Source organism: Salvia miltiorrhiza, chromosome 4, assembly GCF_028751815.1.
Source record: "Salvia miltiorrhiza cultivar Shanhuang (shh) chromosome 4, IMPLAD_Smil_shh, whole genome shotgun sequence".
Classification (NCBI taxonomy): Eukaryota; Viridiplantae; Streptophyta; class Magnoliopsida; order Lamiales; family Lamiaceae; genus Salvia; species Salvia miltiorrhiza.
The window spans coordinates 47,724,611-47,739,888 of NC_080390.1; the positions used below are offsets into that span (position 1 = coordinate 47,724,611).

Here is a 15,278-nt window from a genome sequence, read left to right on the forward strand (position 1 = left end):
CGACTTATTTTTATGGACTCCTTATTGGTGGCGAGGATAATGGCTTCTTCGGAGGAGGGTCGTTTTTTTTTTTAATGACGTGTGTAATATTCTTGAAGTAGTTAGGGATAAAATTTAAATTACACGGTGTCATCCGGCAAGCCACGTCATATTTCTGGTGACCGGAAAATAAATGCGAGATATATTTGATAAAACTTTAATACTTTGAGGGTTTAGAGAGCATTTTAAAACTTTCAGGGTATTTTTGATAACATGGAAATAGTTCAAGGTTTAATATGATATTTACCCAAATTTTAATTAAAATGGACTCCTTATTGTTTGTATTGAGCGGGACTTAACACCTATCGAGATTTTTATGGACTCCTTGTTGGCGGCGAGGACGATGACTTCTTCGAAGGAGGGTCGTTTGTTTTTTCCTAATCCTAATGACATGTGAGATATTTTTTAAGTAGTTAGGGGTATTATTTTGATTTGATAGGGGCTATTAGATTAGATAAATTGTATTTTTTACCTTTTCCTTCCGTTTGATAGGCATTTTATATAGTAGTCCAAGCCCGCAATAAAGGTCAGACCCGCATGTTTTTCACTGTTACTATGAGATTACTAATTACACCAAAGTGGTGGGATAACTTATCTCTCTACCTAGATAAGAAGAAAGGGGCGTGGGTTGGGGGTACTGGTGTTGGGGTTGGGATAATTATTTTTATATTTTTTATTTGTTTAGTTTATTTATTTAAATATAAGGTTAAAATTGTAATTTACTCTTTTATCTATAGTTGTATCTTTTGTATCAAACAATAATATTAGTTATCTTAGTATTTATATCTTATTTATCAAACACCTATAAAATATCAAACACCTATAAAGGTATGAGACATTTGGAGTGGGACACCCCATTATGAAAAGTGGGACATTTGAAGTGGGACGGAGAGAGTATAATTTTTTATATATAATTTTAATTTTTAAAATAAAATATAATATTTTAATTATTAATTCGGTTAATTGATTTTAACTTATCGTTTACTGGTTAAATAGATTAACCGAATTTTAGAGAATTCGATAACCACAAATCGAACTGAACCGGTGAAGATCGATTATTTGTTAACCAATTAATCAAAATTTTAGTTCGGTTACAGTTATAACCGATTAATCGGACCCGTTTTACCACCCCTAACAATAACCAGGATCTTTGCCATCATAACATTTGTCAATGGCCATGTAGGCTTCGTCGCTGCCTTGTGGTCCCTAACAATGATTCTCACCCCAAACAAATTATTTTTAACTCTTAAATTATAAAGATTTATGATAAATTCAGGACTTTGCTTTAGGATTTGAATCTCAAGTAGCAAAATATTATTTTGTGTAGAAAATTTATTTTTTAATTCATAAATTACATAGAAAATACTACATACTCCCTCCGTCCCAGTTTTTAGTATCCAATTTTCTTTTTTTGGTCGTTCCACATTTTAGTATCCATTTCTATTTTTGGTAAAAGTAGGTGGGGCCCTTACTCCAGTTTAATTATTTTAACTCTCACATAAAATGTGAGACCCTTATTCCACTCATAACACATCAATCACTTTATTAAAACTCGTGCCGTTCTCAACTGGATACCAAAAGCCGGGACGGAGGGAGTAATATTATAATAAATTTAAAGTTGACACTAATCATCACCCTCATTAATTATATTGGATTACTTGCCGGAAAATCCATATACATTCCACTTTTTGATTTTTTTTTCCCACGACTTTAAAATTCTACCTGCTAATCCATGAATTGAATAATCAATTGGAATTTTCCCCATCGATATTTTCTGCCACAAATTAAGTCCTAGCCGGTGAGTCGGGAAGCCAGCGTGACTATGTCGTTCGGTAACACAAACAACGTCATTTTTATTTAAATAAAATACCGTCATTTCTGAATTACAATTGAAATAGAAGAAAATTAGATTTAATTGGGGTATAACCCCGATTTCTTCTTCCTTAAATTCAAAGGCTGCTCTTTGGAGACGAAACTGAAGAACTAGAGTTTTGGCTTCAATTCCAATCGAATATGGATTGTTCTTGGAGCTCAAGCTCGAATTTAGGAGCACAAGAACTAAATAAAGTTTGTAAACATGGGATTCCAACCCTTATTCTCATGTCCCACACCATATATTTAGCATTTCTGAATAAAGTTTCTCTAAATATTTAGCATTCTCTGTTGAACCTCTCTCTCTCTCCATATATATATATATATATATATATATATATATATATATATATATAACTTCAAAAAAGAAAAGAGTTAAAAACAATTTATATATTTATATAGTAATAAATATTTAAATTCATTTGAAATATACTCTAATGGGTGGCCAAAAATAAAAACACCTCTTAAAATATAAAATAGAAACTATTTTCAGTCTTTAGATTATCAAGATTTATGGTTAATTTATCACCTTGTTGGATGAATTAATGATCAAGAGTTAAAATGTTATAAATAGCAAAAAAAATTATTTTTTGTAATTCATATATTTATACACTAAATTTATACGTATTTTACATAAAATTAATACTCCCACCGTCCATGAAAGAACTTCCTACAAGAGAGTGACACAAGTTTTAAGAAAAAATATTGTTTAGTGTATTGAGAGTGAAAAAAATGTAGTTGAGTGTATTGAGAGTGGAGAAAATGTGTTATAATTAATATTGAGAGTTGTGAAAAGTAAAAAGTAAGAGTAATTATAAGTGGTGGGGTATAGTTCAAAAATAGATAGGAAGTTTTTTTGTGAACGTCCCAAAAAGAAAATATAGGAAGTTCTTTCGTGGACGAAGAGAGTATAATTTAGCTAATTCTTAGTATTTAATAAGCTAAAATATGTTTATACCCTAGTCCTCGCTTTCTTCATAACTAGAACTAGTATGACCATTCGTGCGATGCACGACAAACATCGAAATCAACCACATGTTTTAAATAAAAAATACAAATATTAGATAAATTATAATTAAATACAAAATATATTTTAAAAATAAATTAAAGATAAACCTCATCAATTACAAATTTTAACTTTGTATAATGTGTAATGATAATCATAGTTATTAAATAATTTCAAAATCTTTTATAATAAAAATTAACATTACACATTATTATTATAGAGTATTACACGACATATTAAATGAATAAATATTCTCATGGCCTAACATCAATAAAATTTTAGCGAAGAGAGAGAAAATAAAATATCTTAAAATTTTCATAACTTATTCGTTTTAAATTCATTTTTGATATATTTTTTTTATCATATTAAAAAACTTGTCACAAAATTAAATTTAAGATGCATATTGAATATTTTTTTTCATAAATAAAATTTTGTGATGTTTAGAAAGTAATTAAAATTATAAAAAAAGAGAAAATATTGAAAAAATTGGTGGAATAAGTGAGAGAAAAAATAGAAGGAAAAAAATGGAGGACAAAACTCCTCTTTTATAGATTATATAGATTATATATGTATATTTGATTACATTTATAAATTTCAGAAATAATGAAGCATCACATGGTACCGACGAAATTCCTAAATGCAAGTAATAACTTTGGTGAAGACCCCAAAAAAGCAGAGAAGGAAGACTTTCGCCCACTGACTCACTCTGCCGCTCTCTCTCTCTCTCTCAACCGCCGACTCAAAAAAGACACCGTCCAACTCGCCGGTAGCTCTGAACCGCTGAGTTTATCAGAAAACGCTCTACAAATCAAACTGTTTGTACAACCTTCCCCCATCCACTGCTTTATTTGAACACAGTAACCGCCAATCTATGTAATTTATCAATTCCAGCCTCAATAATTTTGGTCAAATCTCAATACCCAATTGATTTTCTCCGTTTTTATCCACAATCCGTTTCGGCTAACTCATAGATTTTACTACTTTAGCACTCTTCTTCATCTTCTGCTCGTTGCAGATGATTTCTCGGCCGCCATTTATCCGAGTTTGCAAGATTATCGCCGCCGGCTTTGTTAGGGCACATAATTTTCTGGGTTTCTGAAATCTATTCAGTTGGACCTAATATGCATGACTTGACCCAATAGATACACAAATTGAGAGCTCAAAAATCTCCAGAAAATTAGCAATCCAGAAAAAAAAGAAGATAAAAGAATGAATGACTCCACAGCGTCCGGTGATGATTCTTCAGGTAATCAAGCTGCCACGCCAAAAGCGATACCGAAAAAGAAGCGGAATCTGCCCGGCATGCCCGGTAAGGATTTCAACAATTGATATGTTTTTCATTACTGTATAGCTGAATTATGCAATTCAATCATGTGACTTTGATTTGGATGTGTTTGATTGGATTAGATCCTGATGCTGAGGTGATCGCTTTATCGCCGAAGACGTTAATGGCAACAAACAGATTTGTTTGTGAAATATGCAAAAAGGGATTTCAGCGGGACCAGAATCTGCAGCTGCATCGAAGGGGTCACAATCTGCCGTGGAAGCTGAGGCAGAGATCGAGCAAGGATGTGAAGAAACGCGTCTACGTTTGCCCCGAGCCGAGCTGCGTCCACCATGAGCCGTCGCGGGCGCTGGGGGATCTCACCGGAATCAAGAAGCATTTCTGCAGGAAGCACGGCGAGAAGAAGTGGAAATGCGACAAATGCTCCAAGAAATACGCGGTGCAGTCGGATTGGAAGGCTCATTCCAAGATTTGTGGAACCAAGGAGTACAAATGCGATTGTGGAACTTTGTTCAACAGGTTTGGAAATCGATTGAATCTTTATTGTGGCAGTTTCGAAAGCCTTGCTTACAATTTTGTGGTGTGAATCATATGCAGGAAAGATAGTTTTATCACGCACAGGGCATTTTGTGATGCCTTAGCAGAGGAAACTTCGAAGCCGCAGCCGGCAACAGCACCTCCTAGTGCTGATGATGGTCCAAGAATTGCAGCTGTTGTTTCACCGCCATCTCCACCTACCTCCGCCTCATCACCGCTACCACTGGCGCCATTACCATCGGAAGCTCCAACACCTGAGGATTCTTCTGCAACTGATGTGGTATCTTTGGTCTTACCAGATAACAATCCTGGTACTTTGCAAAAAACTAACTTGTCCTTTTCTGTCGGACACAAACAAAAAATATTTGTTCTTTTGCTGCCTTTTAATCTTGGATTCTCTTTTGTCTGTTGCTGGTTTTTGTTTCTCTCTGCATATGGTTTTGGATCAGCCATTTTTATATTACAAGGACAAGAAATTAATGGACAGATCAGTTGGGAGACTAGGACTTAAAAAATTAAGATACTTAAAAAAGCAATCTTTATGTAAAGCAACAGCATTAAGATCCAAGAAGGGGAAATATTATTAGTCCTCTTTTTGCTTTATGTATAGAACTATTAATAGTTATAGATTCTCCTGCTGCTTCAGTTATTTTTGTTGATTTTCGATTTTCTTGTTAATTTGTTTTAGTTACGGAAATGCTGGAAAGCACGAAACCTGATTCGACCAGTGCCCAAATGTTGGAGGAGGCTCCTGTGATGACAAACTTGACAGCTAGCTGCAGCAGCAGCAGTGGCTCCAGCAGTAATGGAAGCTCTAGCAGCAATGTCTTTGCCAGTCTGTTTGCATCATCCACATCTTCTGGAAGCTTTCAATCTCAAACAGCTGGCTTCTCCAATCTATTCCGGAGTATTGCTTGTCCCGACCCTACGCCTGCTATTGCCCCGTCTGCATCTTCCGAACCAATAGCTCTCTGCCTCGCAGTGAATCAAGGGTCGTCAATTTTTGGAACGGCAGGCCAAGAGCGTAGGCAGTATCCACCAGCACCACAGCCAGTTCTCTCAGCAACGGCGTTGCTACAGAAGGCTGCTCAGATGGGTGCTGCAGCATCAAATGCATCGTTACTGAGGGGTCTTGGGATTGTCTCTTCCTCCTCGTCTCCTAGTGTTTCTCGCGAATGGAGTCAACAGCACATTGAGTCAGACGGGTCATCATTAGCTGCTGGCCTTGGTCTCGGTCTAGCCTGTGATAGCGGATCTGGTCTGAAGGAATTGATGTTGGGAACTCCTTCCATTTTTGGCCCTAAGCATACTACCCTCGACCTTCTTGGCTTGGGGATGGCCGCCAGTGGTGGCTCCACTGGCGGACTATCAGTTCTGATGAACGGTGGTCTTGATGTTGCTGCAGCTACGCCCTTTGATGGTAGAGAATTTGGTGGCCAAGATATAAGATGAAACTCAACAATGCTGTTGAATTGTAGTGAAAAATACTCGAGTTTAAGTTTTAGATGGGATAAGCCATTTTGCATTTCATGGGCCTTAAGGCCTTTATGAAAGAATTATTTATGTTTTTCTTTTTTCCAGAAACGGAGAGCTCCGTTACTGCTGCCTGCAGCCGTGTAGTGGAGGCAACCACCAGACCCGTCCCATCCGGTGATCATAAGGTACGAGCTCGTATACCCACCTAAGGAATTCCATGGGAATGTTCAATTCAATATATGAAGCAAATTGTGTATAGGTTTGTTGTATTAAAATCATATGCTACATACAAAGCTTTGTGTACATGGTCCCATTTGGATTACTTTGAGGAGACTAGTCACCATGGTTTAGATAAACATATATGTCATTATAGTGCTTGTGTCTGTGGGTTCCTTTTTTATCAAAAGTTGTTTAGCTTTAAAAAAATTCTTGTTTATTAAGCATCGGAAAGTTGAATTTAGGTAGATGTACGGTACTGATGTTAAATGTGATGGGGTGGTTGTCTGGCAATGCCACCCAATAAATTAGCTCTTATCCAAAAAATGAATTATTGAATTGTTTATCCTTGTCTTGTAAGTGCGTAGCAACAAAGTTTAGAAGATGAAACAATCTGAGCGTTGACATCTTGCTCAGTAACAAGTGAATAATAGTGACTAGTTGACTCCTAGGGCACACTCTTCCTTAGCTAAGGAGAGAGGTTTATGATTCAATTCTCATCGACTTCTTTTTCCCAATTCAAGAAAACGACTTATTAATTTCTTTAGTTTTGTGCTATGTACAATTGGATGATTTCTAGCGATGACTTAAAATAATCTTAATAAAGTGATAAGCCTAAGAGAGAAGAAAATTAGGATTATAATCGTGTGACATAACGAAAATGACATCAATTGAAAATCATAAGACTGAGCAGTGTATTAGTAATGGTCAAGTGTGAGGCCGGCCAGCTGCCGACCATAAAATACGAATTTGCAGTCTATTAGATGCATGTCTAAATTGTGGACAAAAGATCTCATTCGTGACTAATAGTGTGTTTACTTTGATGAAAAAGGAGAGAGAAAATATATTTAACTCATTTTTAATTATTTTCACATGTTTACTATGGTGGAAAATTTACTTCAGACAGGGTGCAATATTTTCTTGGGCTTCACTCATTTTCTCACCAATGTTGGATAATATTATCCTAGGGCAGGAGTGAAAATATTTTCCTAACATTTTTTCATCTTTTCACATATAGTAAACATATGATAACAAAATGAGGAAAAAGATACTATTTTTTAATCTTTTCTTATTCATTTTTTTTCAATGAAAATTTTACCACCAAAGTAAACACACCCTAAAGCGGCTAAAAGTTTACCAGTAAAGAAAAGAATAGTGAAACATAGCTTTAGAATGAACCCGTTATTTTAATTCAGTTTTTCAAAACTTGTAGGTATCTTAATTTATATCAATTTTTTGGTGTTTTTTTTAGAATATGCTAATCAGGAGATGTTCAAGAGCCACTAAATAAAATAAGAATGAAAAATTATTTTCAGCATTTTGATCATTAAGCACATTTACGCAAAAGTTATAGTTCTAGTTAGAATCATACCCTATCCTAACCTATATTGAATTACAAGTCGATATAATCAATTTTTCAACATTTTCACAATCATGCCACAAGTAGATATTTATGACACATGAAATCTCACCCGACACCCATTATAGTTTTGGGTTCATGTGAAATATAATATCAAATTATGTATTTAAGAGCATGTTTTTTGACGTCAGAATCCTGCACGTTAAGTGATACTAGTGCCCAAAATTTATCTTGGTACATGATTATGAAAATATAAGGTGGTTAGTTATCAATTTATAATTTACTGAACACTTGGACATTTGGTTTCGGCACGATTATTAAGGAGAGTATTATTAGTGTTAAGTGTGTAGATAAAATAGAAGAGAGAAGGTGATAAAGTATGATAGAGAAAGTGATAAAGGGATAAAGTAGGAGGGTTATTTATAGAAATGAGACAAGATCAATGGGACAAATAAAAAAGGAATACGGGACAAGATCAATGGATCAATGGGACGGAGAGAGTATTTGCCAATCTAATAGCATATCCTAAAGAAGTTCGAGCATTCAATATACAAAATAAGTAAACAATGAGCCCGGGAAAAAGAAAGCGAAAGATGTTTAGTTGTGATATGCTATCAATTTTTGTTGTATCGGATCAGATTAGATAAGTAAGCAGTTTAAGCATACACAATCGATACGACCCAAAAGAAAAGAAAAAACCACTCCACTTTTTAATGTTTAAAGCAAGATGTGATTGATTTATTTGAGCACAAAATACAAGGATAAAACACACTAATACTAGTCTTCTAGATACGGAAATGAGATGCTCAAAGACAGATCACACGAAACTCTTTTAGTTGCTCTTGAGAATTCTTCTTACTCCTTGCACGTAGTGATGATGATTCTGCCGTAGTTGCTCTCCTCCACGTCGCCACTCGCTTTCTTCCTCTTCTTCTTCTTCTTCTTCCCCCCAATGGTGTCGCCGCCCCGTCTCTTCCTCGTCTCCTCCATGGTGCCTTCTGGCCTCTCCCCTTTCACGTTGCCATTCGGTTTCTTCCTCCTCTTCTTCTTCTTCTTCTTCTCCCCTGTGGTGTCTCCACCCGGCCTCTTCCTCGTCTCCTCCATGGCGCCTTCTGCCTTCTTCTCTTTCACGTTGTCTACCAGCCTCTTCCTCGTGTCCTCCTCCATGATGCGTGCCAGCCTCTTCCTCTCCCTTGTCTCCTCCTCCTTCCTCCATAATTTGCATCTCCTCCTCAGCGCAAGATATGCAGGAGGAGATGACGGAGTCTTCTCGCGGAGCCAGAAGCTCATCTAACGTCGTCCTTTTCACGTTGAATGATACTTGTAATACTTCTTTGCTAAGGAGTTGAAGCACGGAGGTTTCCCCCGCTATGAAGCGAGCGTTATTAGTCTTTGTCATCCTAGTGAACCCCATGAAAACAAAACTCCCATTGTTGAAAGCCATTTGAACCGTGGGGTGGAAGCTCGGCACAATGAACACATCCCCTTGTTCCACCTCCAACCTCATCTCTCTCCCTCCTCTTTCCTTCGAAATACTCGGACTCGACACTCTCACCATTCCTCGCCCTTCTAGCACTACTAGAACCTCTGTATCCATCGTGTTCCAGTGCGGCTCCATCATCGATCCCTGCAATATATCGTCACCTTGTATTGTCATCAAACTCGCTATCAAGATAAAGAAAACAATCAATCTTACTACTACACTTACTGCATTCAAGTTCACCACGAACAAACCAATGTTGGAACCCTCTAATGCTGCCAACTGCTTATTCGTTACTCTTGTGCTCCATCCATTGCAATTCTCCACATCTTTCTTCTCTTCGAAAATATTGAATAATCTTGCATGCTCCTTCTCCTTCTCCTTCTCCTTTTCCTTTTCCTTTTCCTTTTCCTTTTCCTTCTCCTCCTTATCCTTCTTTTTCTTCTTATTCAGCTCAAATACATTGCAATCTAAGTCTCCTCCACAAATATTATCTACTTGTGTGATGAGTGGTGGTTTCGTCCCACCCAACAGCTCATCTATTACCAACTCCGATACCTTGGTCAAACAGCTCATAAATTAGGACCGGATATTACTAATAAAGTGAAGAACTCTCCAAAAATGAAGATTAGTACCTTGAAAGTTGCCTGCAGAATTGTCTTGTCAAAGCCAAGAACCAGGTCCTGAATGCTAGAGTAAGGTTGTGTTGCTGGCTCCTACATGATCATCAGTCAAACATTATTCAATTTTGTTATGATACGACGGAAAATGAATGAGAGGAGTGTAATCTTACACGCAAGTCGTCGTTAGAATTAGCAAAAATGGCATGGATCTTAAGCCCTTGATCCTCACTTCGCATATACAACACACTTCCCTGCGCCAGCCGGTATACGTCTCCTCGATTTATATTCATGTGCTTTAGCTCATCTTCTTCCGTCCAGCTCACCCTCCCACTCCCTAACACACAATCAAACTATATTCTCTATCGCAATGCATACACAAAATTCTTCATCTACGACTTCAATTAATTGCCTCTTAATTACAACCAAATTAAGTTACCATTTTCTTCAAGCATTGCTAGCCATTAATTAATGAAGGGCTTGTAACATTTTAGGTATGGGTTTTGGATGACACAATTTCCGATGCTACACATAGTCCGGAATTGTAATATCAAAAATGTACTTTAACCCTTTTAAAAAAAAATCTTTGTATACTTAATATTAGGAGTTCGAAATATGTAGGACATATTCCTTTTGTATGTATCGGGTAAGAGATGATGCAAAATTCGCTTAATTTATCTTTTACAAGAGTGAGTCACCTGAATACGAATCAACAATACCCCCACTTCACTCCCCCGATTCAAAAAAAAAAAAAGTTCTTCAAAAATAGATTTGTATATCTAACCATAATATATTTTCGTTTAGCCACCGAAAAAATTAATAATATAATCCAAATTGATTTTTTATAAATTAATTAGGTTGACATGATGGACCGACAATATTGCATTTAATATGGAATTTAATTGAAAGTTACTTTTTAGGGTGCTCTTGGAAGATAAATTCTTTCTTTGTCTTCTTCTGAATTTCGGCACAATGTGCGTGTGTGTGTGTGCGCGCGCATATTTTTTTTGGTAATCTATATAATATATAAAAGAGGAGTTTTCTCACTCCATTTTTTTCTTTCATTTTTTCTCTATATCTTCTCCCATCAATTTTTTTTATTATTTTTTTCTCTTTTCTTTTTATAATTTTAATTCTTTTCTAAACATTGTCAAATTTAATTTATAAAAAAAATTATAATTTTAATTCTTTTCTAAACATTGTCAAATTTAATTTATAAAAAAAATATTCAATGTGTATCTTAAGTTTAAGTTCGTCAGAAGATCTTTAATATGGTATAAAAATTATCAAAAATTAATCTAAAACGAATAAGTTATTAAAATTTTAAAATATTTTCATTATCAAATAATTTAATAACTATAATTATCATTACACTTTATACATAATTGAAAATTACGTTTTTAAATTCAAAATTTTATTGAGTAATTAGTATTTTATTTTTAAACCATATTTTGCATTTATTATATTTTGTTTCTGTTTATTATTTATATTTATTTATTTAAACATATCATTTAATTTCGATTTCGCCGTGCATCGCACGGATGGTCGTACTAGTTATTAGTATTTGGGAGATTGAATAAATCCATTTTCATGGCAAAGTCATTATTAGAATTATGCAGTTTATGGCAAAAGCTCGAAGCATATATATAATGGAAATTAAAAGAAAAAAGAGAATTAAATTACCTGCGTGCACATAGAAAAGCATGTGAGCATTCAAAAGGAGCGGGAGCAAGAGAGAATTGGGCTCCAAGGTGAAGAAGTGAAGTAGATAGGAGCCGTTGATGGCGTCGCTAATCCGGACGGCGGAGATCTCTCCGTACTCGTTGGAGATCACGGGCCACCTCTCTTCTTTCTTCACAAGAGGGCCCGAAGCCCGCACACCTTCTGCATGCACTCTCACACAAAAACAAATTGTTAACAAAATTAGATAACATTGCACAACTACGCCTTTTCTCTTCCACATTTTTCCTAATTTACAATTACTCAATTCAAACACACAATGCCTCCCTTCAAAGAAAGGGCCACTAAATAGGCAGAGGGGAGGGGGAGAGCTACGTGGCTTTTGCATGGACACGTGGAACCTCATTTTTTTCTAATTACATTCTGGATATTTTGTATTCCAAAAATATAATAGTACATCATTAACATATCAAAATTAATTTAAGTCTATTTATCGCCAATTCATATACACGATCGATACTTATTATATTTATATACTTTTTTCCACATACATCTACTTATTAATGCTTACGTATAATATATATCTGATCACTATTAGATTCAATTCAAATGTAGACGAAATCGAGTATTACTATAATACTTAATATTATATTTATTTGTAACATTCTTCATTTCCCTGCAACATCTTCAAACTGCCCCTTGGAGTGTAGGAGACGATGTTTCTCAGAAATTTCATGTCGTGGACTTACTGTAGGAACGTTTTCATCTTTCATCAAGGATATACGATATACATGACACAATTTCCTTTATTTTATATTTTCTGAAATTTCATTTGTCCTTATCATAAGTGCCTCATCCACATCTAGTGACGTATCACAATACCAAGTATCGTCTACCGATATAATTAAATTTTTGTTTTCTTAATTTACCTGCAACTTTCCAGGTGAAGTTATCAGTACAAAATGTTTGTCCTACTCATTAAGAACAAACGTGTTACGTCTTTACCAATTTCGTTGTAGAAAAAGTTTCTACTTTTTTTTTTTACTTTAGAAAATATTTCTATTGAATAACACTCTACTGATATATTTTAATAAATACTCCCTTCGTGCCATTAGTCTTGGGCACGGGGATTGAGAAATGAGTAGAAAGTAAATAAAGTGGATTAATGAAAATTATTTAAATATTAGATATAGAAAGAGAATATATTGCCAAAAAAAATAAGACATTTGTAATGTGACATCTCATTATAAAAAATGAGATATTTGTAATGGGACAGAAAGAGTATTAATTATTCTTTCTGAAAAAAGAAAAAAAAAAGAATTTTGCGAACTAATTTTATTGACATATTCTTTAGAGGCAGCACCCTAATGTAGCCAAAATCTTTTAGTCATAGAAAATTTTAGCCATACAAATAAAAATATGAAAATAATAGCATTTCTGACTAAAATACCCTTTTAATGTGTAACGGTGTAAAATTGCACACATTTTAGAAGCGAAAAAGTTTTACACTATTACATACTTCTTTGTAATCACACATTTTTACGTTATTACACACTTTTCTGAAAAAGTGTGTAACAATGTAAAATACATTATTACACGATTTTTGAAAAAGTGTGTGAATGTATTTTACATTGTTACAAATTTTTTCGCAATTACACATTTTTATATTATTATACATTTTTACGAAAAAAGTATGTAACTGTATTAAGGATATAATTGTACATTTATATTAAAAAAGGCTAATTTTTCCATATTTTTATTTGGATTGACACTTTTTCCTTTTCTTAGACAAGAAGAGCTAATTGAGCCCATTAACTCTGTTGTTTATCTAAGAGGGTGTTTGGCTGAGCTTATAAGCTCCTCAAAACAACTTATAAGCTGTTCAGGAGCTTATAAGCTCCTTCAAAGTGTTTGGAAAAATAAGCTCTTAAACAGCTTATAAGCTCCAAATTTAAGCTCCAAGAGCTTATAAGCTCCCAAAAAAATAAGTTCCTCTACCCCAACTTATTTTTTTATAATCTCATATGTAATAATTATTTTATAAATATTTTTCAACTATAATTTATTATTTTCATCATATATCATTTAAGTTCATTTCTCTTCGATTTTCTCTCTCTAAAAAAAAATTCTCTCTCTCTAGAAAAAAAATTCTCTCTCTAACTTATAAGCTCAATTATCCAAACACTTTGACAACTTATAAGCTCTTAGAAAATTACATCTTATAAGCTCTTGAAACATCTTATAAGCTCCAAGAGCTTATAAGCTCTTTAAAATAAGCTTAGCCAAACACCCTCTAAATCTGTTACAATGCTTACATATGTTCTTTGCGCTAGCTGATAGAATTCCTAAGGCTTAGATGTCGCAAAAGCCCATATAGAAATATTTCTGATAGCATTTAAAAGCTGGTGGCCCAAATAAAAGCAAAGTAGCAAATCGAAAACAACCAAACATTTGTTTTTCTGTTGATGACAATTTTTATAATTATCAACTTTGGTTCGTTTTCAATTTATAGTTCCAGGTTTTTACGATTCATTCCCTTTTCTGTTAGAAATATTCTACTATTCTATATAAGAAGTATAATTATCTCATTTTAATGTGTGGGAATGTTCCATATGGTTTTTTTCAGTTATCTGGTGCGCTAGATACTGGGTCATATGGAGTCGGGTTCCGTTGGTTGTGTCGTGGCAATGCCTTTGCCAGCGACAGGAGTCTTCAGGCAAGACCCTTGGTTTGGTCTTTGTTTCTGCCGTTTCCTTTGTTGATGATGGTGGAGCTGCCTTTCGGTTTGTTTTGCTGCTGCTTTTGTTCTTGTCCTGGCCGATCTGTTTGGCCTTTCGGGTCTCGGTTTTTTGGAGTTTTTTTGTTAGGGAAACGAGCCGGGTCTGCTTCAGGACGATGGTTAGGCCGGAGTTCTGGAAGCGGTCCCTTTTCCGCTCTTTTCCCTTTGCTGGTTCTGTTTTAGACGAGTACTCTTTTTCCCTCTATAAGGTTTTTCCCTTTGGGTTTTCCTTATAGAGGTTTTAACGAGGCTCGGCCATTAGTCTGCTTTCTTGTGCTTTCAAGGGTTTTAGGTTTTTTCTTTTTTCTTTCCTTAATAAAATCGCAATTTAATAATAATTATCTCATTTTAAATAAAAAAGACATCCACAATTTATTATAACTAACATATCAAAAAACTAACGATCATATACATAGCTCTCAAACTGTATACATCAAAATTCTCTTTTATGAAAGGATGAAAAAATTGGACTAACCAAGTTATCAACCCAACTAATATAGTATGTATTTATATACACTTTGTAACACAAAATTAGGTAAGTTACAAAGACACTCATTATGTGATAAATTTAAATATGATAATGTTCAAGGTTTCGTCCAAAGTTTTTGTAATAATATAAAATGCCACAATTAATGTTTTCTTTGGCCTAGCTAGGTAGATTGGAACTGGGTCCACTTGTGAAAATATGAAGGAATCAAGCGTCATATCATCTAGTGGTCACAAAGAAAAAGTTCTTGAATCAAAATATACCACAAAATTAAGGATAGTAGTCTTTATGTAATAATTATAATCGGACCACCATTCATTCGTCTATGGGTGTGTGTGTCCTTTTTACTTCAATCTTATGGATTATATCTTAATCTTACTAATAAAGAGTTGGTAAATATATGAGCGGCGATGGGTTATATATATACTTATATTTCAACTT

General features: G+C 34.6%; 2 protein-coding genes across 2 annotated transcripts; one reads left to right on the forward strand and one right to left on the reverse strand.

The window, feature by feature from the left end:
• Positions 1-3,494: 3,494 nt before the first annotated feature.
• On the forward strand, positions 3,495-6,773 carry LOC131023912 (zinc finger protein GAI-ASSOCIATED FACTOR 1-like). The gene is made up of 4 exons (XM_057953556.1): positions 3,495-4,226; positions 4,325-4,721; positions 4,800-5,050; positions 5,428-6,773. The coding sequence occupies exons 1-4, from the start codon at positions 4,127-4,129 to the stop codon at positions 6,189-6,191; spliced, it is 1,512 nt and encodes a 503-aa protein (XP_057809539.1). The 5' UTR covers positions 3,495-4,126; the 3' UTR covers positions 6,192-6,773.
• A 1,725-nt stretch (positions 6,774-8,498) lies between these two features.
• LOC131023913 (vicilin-like seed storage protein At4g36700) lies at positions 8,499-12,036 on the reverse strand. The gene is made up of 5 exons (XM_057953558.1): positions 11,575-12,036; positions 10,065-10,228; positions 9,907-9,987; positions 9,500-9,829; positions 8,499-9,418 (listed from the first exon to the last, which is right to left on the reverse strand). Exons 1-5 carry the CDS (start codon positions 11,975-11,977, stop codon positions 8,624-8,626), a joined length of 1,773 nt encoding a protein of 590 aa, XP_057809541.1. The 5' UTR covers positions 11,978-12,036; the 3' UTR covers positions 8,499-8,623.
• Between the last annotated feature and the right edge of the window lie 3,242 nt (positions 12,037-15,278).

Bases quoted from the DNA above. Each gene is read 5' to 3' on its own strand.
- LOC131023912 (XM_057953556.1), top strand. From the start codon at position 4,127: ATGAATGACTCCACAGCGTCCGGTGATGATTCTTCAGGTAATCAAGCT. The intron at 4,722-4,799 runs GTTTGGAAATCG...AATCATATGCAG, and splicing joins TGTGGAACTTTGTTCAACAG to GAAAGATAGTTTTATCACGC. The intron at 5,051-5,427 runs GTACTTTGCAAA...AATTTGTTTTAG, and splicing joins CTTACCAGATAACAATCCTG to TTACGGAAATGCTGGAAAGC.
- LOC131023913 (XM_057953558.1), bottom strand. From the start codon at position 11,977: ATGAGGTTCCACGTGTCCATGCAAAAGCCACGTAGCTCTCCCCCTCCC. The intron at 9,830-9,906 runs GTACTAATCTTC...TGTTTGACCAAG, and splicing joins TTCTGCAGGCAACTTTCAAG to GTATCGGAGTTGGTAATAGA. The intron at 9,419-9,499 runs GTAAGTGTAGTA...GATATATTGCAG, and splicing joins TCGTGGTGAACTTGAATGCA to GGATCGATGATGGAGCCGCA.